General features: G+C 39.3%; 1 protein-coding gene across 1 annotated transcript in view; it reads left to right on the top strand.

The window, feature by feature from the left end:
- TMX3 (thioredoxin related transmembrane protein 3) overlaps positions 1–8,729 on the top strand; it is a 58,628-nt gene extending 49,899 nt beyond the window's left edge. The window contains exons 13-16 of the mRNA XM_019545293.1: positions 2,825–2,881; positions 4,444–4,573; positions 5,710–5,778; positions 6,611–8,729. Coding sequence (XP_019400838.1) covers positions 2,825–2,881; positions 4,444–4,573; positions 5,710–5,778; positions 6,611–6,871 — 517 coding nt within the window. The 3' untranslated portion in view covers positions 6,872–8,729. The remainder of the gene's footprint in view (positions 1–2,824; positions 2,882–4,443; positions 4,574–5,709; positions 5,779–6,610) is intronic.
- Positions 8,730–8,932: the final 203 nt, after the last annotated feature.

An 8,932-nucleotide genomic window follows, 5' to 3' on the forward strand; every position in this document is an offset into this window, starting at 1 on the left:
TCCCTCCAGAAGTTCCCTGACTAGATCCTCCCTCACCTTTGGCCTAGGTGCGCCTCCCCTGGGGCCTGAGGGAGGCCCAGTGGAGGTGCTGATCTGGGCCTTGCTCAGGAAAACGGAGGCAAAGAAGTCATTAAATAGATTAGCTTTGTCATCTGGTGTGATGACCAAATTTCCTAGCGTGTCTTGCAGGGGCCCCACATCCAGTACCTTCTTTTTGCCCCCTATATATTTAAAAAAGGACTTCTTGTCGTCCTTGATCCGGCAGGCTAGTCCCAGTTCCTTCTCCGCCTTGGCCTTCCTGACTGCCCCCCTACATCCCCGAGCAACCACAGTATAATCCTCCCTGGTGATGGCCCCTCCCATTGGGTATACGCTTCCCTTTTAACTAGGAGACATTCCCAGATGCTTTTGGTGAACCATGGGGGCTTTTGCGCCCTCCTGCCCCCTTTGATTCGTGTTGGGATTACCTCCCTTTGGGCTTGCAGGATTGTCTCCTTAAGAAGCGACCACTCTTCTTGGACACCTGGCTCCCCTCCCCTCCGGGACCTCAGTGCTTCCCTGACTATTCTCCTTAGCTCATTGAAGTCCGCCCTCCTGAAATCTAGGTCTTCTGCCTTGCTGTAGGCCTTTGCCACCTTGCGCTGGATGGTGAATTCCAGCAGGTGATGATCACTGTCGCCCAGGTGGTCGAGCACCCGCAGCCCCCTCACCAGGTCATCACGCATGGCCAGCACCAGGTCCAGCAATGTGTCTCCCCTGATGGGGCTGTGCACCTTCTGGGTTAGATGGAGGTCGTGTATTTGGGCTTGGAACTTACATGAGCAGTCAGACCCGGCTGACTGCTCTTCCCAGCAGGTGTCTGGAAAGTTCAGGTCACCCATGATGACCATGTCCTTTGACCTTACTACCTCTGTGAGCTGACTTAAGAATTCCTGGTCCAGCTCTTCCCCTTGGTTGGGTGGTCTGCATTAGACTTCCACCATTAAGTCTCTTTCCCCTCAACTGCCTTGTATTCTAACCCAGAGCAATTCCGTGTGCCCCTCCTCTGACTGTGCTACTTGATGAGGATGTGTACTCCTCCTTAATGCAGAACACCATACCCCAGCCTTTCTCCGTCCTGTCCCTCCTGTACAGCCTATAGCCCTTGATATTCACTGCCCAGTCATACGTTGGGTCCCACCAACATGTTTCAGTGAGCCCATATACACATGTGAAGGCTGCTGCCTCTGCAGTTTTCTCACTAGTCATTTTGTGACCCATTCTTGTTCATACATTTTCATAAAGAGATGTTACCAAGTAAGCATTCCAAGAAAGTAAAAAAAAAATGTGGTGTTTACCTGCATGATCTCAATTTGGAATAGCAACCTATACTGGTAACATACTTTTTTGTGGTTTAAGTCAATCCTGGCTGGATAGCACAGGTTGTAACCTGCTACTGAACATTGGTGGTCTTGTTGGAAGGGTAGTTTAGAAAAGATACAATCTTAGGACATCAACAAAAGTTCACTTGGAACAGTTTCACAGGGGTAGGGAGAGCTGTTGCTCCAGACTAACCAAGCAGCTGCTACGTTGCAGTGCTTAAGGGTGGAAACATGTCACCTTTCCTTGCCTTTTTGCTGCCATAAAAATGTTACGGTGGCACAAAGGCAAAGCCAGTAAATGTCTGTCAAATGCCCAAAACCTTGTGGCAGGAACAAAGTTAGTAATGGATTGTGCCATTTTATTCTGACAGATGTCTGTTTTCTTGGAGCAAACAGATTCTCTGGGCAGGTGCTCCAGATGGTTGAGGGGCCCAGTTCTGTCTATCCACAGGAATTCCAGGACAGAATTGAACCCCCTCAAGCTCCTGGAGAGCCTTCCTGGCTTTCCTCGCTTAGAGATGTGCTCCAGGAAATTTCAGGGCTCTTCCGAATAAGTGGGGAAAGCTGCAGTTTTCTTACTTCTGGGGACACCCCGGGGATCTCCCCGGCGCATCTCTTTTAACCTGGGAAACCCCAGGGTTCTTTGCTTGTGGCCACATCCCCAGAAGGCACAGGGCAGTGCAGAAACCAGAGAATTGCTAGCACCCTATGCTTTCATGCTGGGACCTGCGTGGGGTCCTGCAACAACCTATGTCACCCAGAGGTGTGGGTCAGCGTGGTCCCAGGTGTGGGAGCTTGGGTCCTGTGACAACCTGTGCTTCACCTGGAAGAATGGATCAGATCACTTGCACCTCTGCGCTGGGACCCACACTGACCCAGGACTCCCAGCACAGAGGCCCAGCTTCTGCACTAACCCAAATCTCCATGCTGGGATCCATGCTGACTCATGGTTCACAGGAAGGGACATGTCAAGGAGGCATGGGGCAGTGAGAGAGACAGGAGTCCCCTAGCAATGTCTGTTTGGGACAAGGGTTAACATGTTTCACTCAGTAAACAGAGGCGCTGTGGCAAGATGCATCCCATCATAGCTGATCTACCTAGTCATGGCATCTTCTGTTTCTTGCCTAAGTGTCACAAGCCTGTACCTTTTATAAGAGTAGCAAAACTCTTCATTCGGGGTTAAAGTTGTTGGGGCAGATGAATTCAATTGTATAACAGCTTTAGCTTTCAGGTTTGGAATGTACTGAATTCATTTAGCCCAGAATGTATTGAATTTAGTTAACCTCGTAGAAAAGACTGTGGAAACTAAAGTGATCAAGAACTGAGGTGGTTCAGAATGCCGTAACTTTTGTAATGTTTATTCTAGAAACATTGTAGGACCACTGTTTTAGAGTAATGCAACCTACAATCCTCAATTTTCTTTTAGTATGCATTGTTGACTTGTTTTCCTGTATGTTTAATAGGGACTTTCAGTTTGGCCATATGGATGGAAATGACTACATAAATAGTTTACTAATGGAGTAAGTAAATTCTTATTTAAATGTTTTCCCTCATCTTAGCTTGTCACTAATTATGCTCCTGGTTTGAAAATAACCTCTCATCTGCTCTGCTTAAAAGTTGGCATTTCCCTCCCCTCCGTCATCCCCTCGCCAGATTCTAACTTTGAATGTGGACTCCTCTTCTATGGTAGTATAGAAGTGCATTTTGTAACTGCTGTGGTCCAGAAATTATGCAAGAGGCAAGGATTTCTTAGGGAGATGTCTTCCTTTAGACTAACTATATAGCTGGGATAAAGCTCCCAAATGCAAGATTGCGGGGTGGGGAGGTCCTCACCTATTCTTACATAAGTGGTTCCAGACTAAAAACAGGCATCTTAATCCGTATTTAGAGTTTAGGATTTAGGGTTTCTGTCACAGCTTCTACTAGTTACTTCTATAAATGTTTTTAATAACTCCAGTAATAAGTCATTCCTAATCAGGAACCTCACTTTCACAGTTAAGGCTCAGAGTGAATAGCCCTGAAAAAGGTACCAATATGTAGGTTCTAATACAAGTTAATACTTAGGCCAGTCTCTGCACAAATTTTTCCATGACAAAATGTGTCTCTACATTGGTCCTTAAAACATGTTCTGCTTAATTTTTAGTACCATCTGCTGTCCACCAGATGGCAGCAGCTGAAAGCCAAAAAGTAAATAGAATAAAAGTAGACTATAGTGAAAGGTGTTCCTCACCCTTTTAAGCTCAAGGCACTTCCCCATAACTGTTTCTGAATTTTGTGGCAACCCAGTTGGAAAAAAAAATGCAAACTTATTTATTATAGTGTGTTTAAAAATAAAACAAAGCCGAATATGACTGGAGAGACTTTTCTTTAAGTAAAAACACACTGGAGAAAACATGCATAAAAAACCATAGTGTAATTAATGAGACACTTTAGCCTGGCAAGATCCCAGCTGAGAATTTCTAGGGATGCATCCAAGTGGCCCAGTGGTCTGTGGCTCACCTGATGCAACCCACCTGGTGTACAGCCTTTGTTGTGGCTCCCAGAGGCTTAAAGTTGGACAGCCCTGATCTAAGTATTTAAATGCTGCTTTTCTCACTGAGCCAATGAAATCTTATGGGTAGACCTATGGCTATGGGTCATTAATGCATTGAGCTTCTGTTATGATTATGCCCAGCTTAGCAGAATATTTGAAGTGATACATGTGCAAAGGGTAAAAGGTCATGTTGAACACAGCATTTTGAAAGCTCTAGTCATTATTTAACTCACTAATTCTAGGATGCTACATGGGAAGTTGTGGAGAATAGAATGCTCTTCAATGACTTCATCAAAATCTTGATGCTCAAAAGTAAACTAATTAAAGACAATAAAACTTTTTTTACAGACTCCATATTTTCCCTTAACTGATTACCTTTTTTACTCCCTATTTCAATAATAGCAAATATATATTTCATTTTCCATGTGTCTGGTATGTTCTTTAGTAGCATTCTGTTCTAATACTGTACATCCTGCTATGCCATAGAAAATCTTGCAACTTGTATGGTTTCTTTAGATTTCTAATCTGTTTGACTTCTTCAATTTTCAGTGAATTGACAATCCCTACTGTTGTTGTATTGAACACTTCCAACCAACAGTATTTTCTGCCAGACAGACATATTGAGAGCATTGAAGACATGGTCCAGTTCATTAATGATATCTTGGATGGTACAGCAGAAGTAAGTTTTCAGCATGAATTGGAAATACTGTTTTACAGCTGTTTGTGTTCCTGAACTGCCACTGAGCATGGTTGGACTGACATCTTATGTCAAAGAAATAAATGCAGTTTAGTGATTGTAACATAAATAGCATGTGGCAATTTCTGGTGAGCCTGTTTTGAACCTAACCAGCATTTTTTTTTCTTGTCTCGCGTATTGTTTCTACTGTAAGTTGAGATGGTTAAAATTTTAACTGCCACAAGGCAGTGCATTGGTAATGGAAGTAGTTTTTGTTGGAGTGTTATGAAACTAAACATCTTGGGTTGATTCAATAATTCAGGTAAAAAAAACCCTGTAATAAATATCATTCTGACCTTTATACCTCCTCCTATCTAGACACTGAGCCATTGATGCTACTTGTTGAGTATGTTGCTCCAACCAGTTATATATCCACCTTAGAGTGTTTTTTTTCTAGTCTGTATTTCCTTATCTTGTTAATGAGAATGTTGAGAGAGTGTCAAAAGCCCTGCTCCATCATCTTTCCAGGTATTGAGGACGGGCTGACTGATCTGTAGTTCAGTTCCTCCTCCTTACCTTTTTTAAAGGTGGGTACTTTGCACTTCTTCAGTCATCTGAGGCCTTGCCATACCTCCACTACTTCTCAAAGTTGTCAGTACAGATACATTCTCTCTCCCCTTCTCTATACTTCTCTTCTGGGAACTTGGATGGTAGACATAATTTGAAAAGAGTTGAGGGATCAGAAATTCTTATAACCTTGCTTTGAAATTTTCAGTTCTTGAAGTCAGCCGGTCCCTGTTGTTATCCCATAGGAATGTGGGTTTGAATTATACATGGCAGAGGGCAGTTGACACTGATAAATTAAAGCAAAATAATATTATGAGAGAAGAATGAATGCTTCGTGAACTCTTTCAGAAAATGCTTGAAACATCTCTTTTTGGTAGAAATTTCAAAATAATAGGCGTCATCAGGGAAATAAATATTCAACTCTGAAGTTTTTCTCTTTGCATAGAAAGCAAGTTATAACCTTTCTGGAGATTTAAGGTATTATGAAAGAGAGAAGAATGAAAGATAAAGTTAACTTATATAACTGAACAGCATTGACTGTTTTAATACCTTTTTCCTACTTAAAATTACAGGCACAAGGTGGTGATGGAATTCTGCAACGAATCAAGAGAATAATATATGATGCCAAATCTACTGTAGTAGTAAGTAAAACCATGTATACAATTGCAGTATAAAGTAAGTTACACTTTGTCTGCCAAGTGTAAACCATTATGGTCCTTTTCAAGACAGTCAGACACTTTTCACTTAGAATATATGTAACTTAATAATATTTCTGGCTTGTTGGATCCATTTAGAGACAGACCCTGTAAATTGCTTTGAAAAGTATTTTTTCATTACTCCCATTCTGTTGAATTTTTTAGTGTCAAATATCTTTTTTTTTCTTTCTCCCCATCAATGAAAATGATGTCAAGTTAAAGGAGGTTATACAGAATTCAAAAAGCTTTGTTTGATTCTTCTAGAGTTTACTGGAATTACTGCACCAGCCTATATTGAAAAATGATACTGTCTAATTGGTTTAGGAAGGATATAATTGGAGGAGAATTCTATACATGGTAAAGATTAAAACAATATTGTTGTTACAAATCAGAATTTTCCTTGAAGAGGCTTTTGTTAAGTTCATTTCACCACTCGTGACTTCTTGAACAAGAAACTTACACTTAAGTTTTACACAAATTTATTGATTGTCTGATATTTTTCAAAAATAATTTATCGATCCTTTCTTTAACTGTAAAGTCTAGAAATAATGCTGATGCATTTTTGCCGCCTTAATGAAGCAGTTTTACCTCAAGGTTCAGGATGCTTATTCATTTAAAACAAACTTTGCCTAGCAATGCTAACTATTTTTTTTCTTTTTGTGAGAAAGGAGCAAGTCTCCTTGGGTTTTTAAATGAATTGTAAGTGAAATTTGAGAAGTGCTATAAATTATCTTACAGTTTCCAGAATTGCTATTGACTTCAAATTATGTACCAACAGTCTGTATTCAAGAGTTCACCACTTCTGGGCTGCTTTCTCTTCGGTTTGCCACTGGGTGTCATCAGCATCATGTGCTATGGAATCTGTACAGCAGACACAGATGGAGGGACAGAGGAGACCATGGCAACTAAAAAAGAAACTGGAGACCGAGAACTCACAGATGAAGGCAGTGAGGAAGAGCAAGAGGAGGAAAACAAAGACACAGAACTTTCAGATGGAGAGCAGAAACAGAAAAATGTTTTGGATAAGAAAAAAGACTAAGGTTCCTAGTTTAAAGAATTCCGTAGAATTTCCAAATAGAGACTTATTTATTGAAATTAGTCATTTGATGATGATTGTCACAGAAGAGAACTTTTGTCTGTATTATGCTAAATTTGACTTGCATGTATTCAAATCTTACCCATTGTGGGGATGGCAGAGGGCAGGATTGAAATCTCTCTTCATCTTTTTACATCTTACCTAAAAGCAGTTAACATGGAGAAATATACATGTGCTCTATCTCTCACTTTTTTCTCTGAAGGTTAATATTCTAACCTATTTGTTTACAGACAGCAGTCAGGTAAAAAAATGTTATCTTCCAGTCCTTGCACACATCATGAACTATTAAGTGGCCAACATGAAGCAGGCTTTTTTCATATGAACTGAAGTAAAAATTCTCAGGAAAGATTATAATGAACTCTGTAGTTCTTTAAGCTTTATATTTCTGCAAACTCAAGAATGCTTTGGAACTTTTTCAAAAGGCACTTATGTGTGCAGTACCTAAAATGTTTTAAAGAAATGCATTTATTTTACTACTAACTTGTTATGAATTACAGAATTGCTTTCTATTATATGCAGTACAGTTACTGGCATTTTTCTCCAGAATTTCTATTTAATGCAGAACTTAACAGTTCTTTGTTAAATAGTAAGTCTTTAAAAAGTAAAATTTAAACAACTAAAATGTATTTGAAAGCTATATTATAAAGGGTTCTTTTTTTCCTTTTAAACTGGAAAATAGTTCTGATTTCTTTTTTAACAACTTAAATGTTTATCTTTTTTTAGAGCAAATTGTTATCTAAATTTCTGATTGCAGAAGGAACTGAATGTGGCTCCTTTATGGAAAAGTAAATACAAGCATCCTCAAATATCTGCCATTCTTGCACAGACCATTAATGACAGGCTTTTCCAAATACTTTGCAAAAACATGTTTGAAGGATATAAGTCTGTCCACAATAATCTTAAGTGCGTATTGCTATATTCTTAACATGAAAAATAAATTTGTTTGAATGTGGTTTTAGATCACATGGTTGATATTATTGGTATTTGCCTTTGAGAGTTTAACTACACGTTATAGTTATGGAGGAGATGTTAATGGAGTACAGCGTTGTTAACATTCATAGAAAGAGGGATATTTGTCAGTGTAATACATTTTCATTAGCTATTTAATCATAAAAGTCATTTCTCATAAAACTCCATGACATTGTAATGGACAAAGTTCTCTCCAGAGTTGAAATCTCATGGGATAAGCCACAAAATAGACTCTGGTTGCATTGATGTCATGGAGATTACCATAGCAACTAAACTTAGGCTCCTCAATACTGAGGGTGCACAATATTCAGTTGTACAGTCAGCCATGAGTTTTCTAGTTTTGATTTTGTTTTCTTTTCAAGGATGTGTAATACAGATATTAATGTCCTCTGTATAAGGCAGCTTAATCACTCCTAAATATATATACATGCTCTAGCACCAAGTGAAATATTCCTGATTTATGAATATGGATAAGCTTAAGTAGAAGAGATTTTGTTGGAATTAACTTTCCAGTATATATGACTCAAGGTAGGTATTGACTCTTCCCTGTTTTAAAAAAAAAAAGGAGTTTTGATTCTTTGGCTTACATAGTCTAGCTATGTTTTACAGCAGCTACAGTGCAGAGTACAGCAAAGTAGATGTCTGACTTCAAGGAGTTCGTAATGAAATGTTTGAATCCAAGTGTATGATAAAGTTGAGAAAACTGTTTTCCGAAAGCTCAATATCAAATCTAGACTCTAGCACTGTCACTTTCATTAGGAAAGACTCTCATACTGTCTCTGCTTGCAATGGTTATCCACCTGTAGAAAAGGGGAGTTTGAATGAATAAGAGCACAAATCTCTAGTATCATGGTATGACCTTTTCATTTTTTTTCTTATACCCCTCTCCTCTCCACCTCAGTGTATTGTTTCTTCATTTATATTGGGGGGAGGGCCTTTGCTTTTTATTCTTTTTTTTTTTTTTTTTTTTTTTTTTTTTTTTTTTACTGTTTTAAATTGTAGAAGAATTTCCAGTTAACGTAATTTTAATTGGCA

Source organism: Crocodylus porosus, unplaced genomic scaffold, assembly GCF_001723895.1.
Source record: "Crocodylus porosus isolate Cpor-Errol unplaced genomic scaffold, CroPor_comp1, whole genome shotgun sequence".
Taxonomy (NCBI): domain Eukaryota; kingdom Metazoa; phylum Chordata; order Crocodylia; family Crocodylidae; genus Crocodylus; species Crocodylus porosus.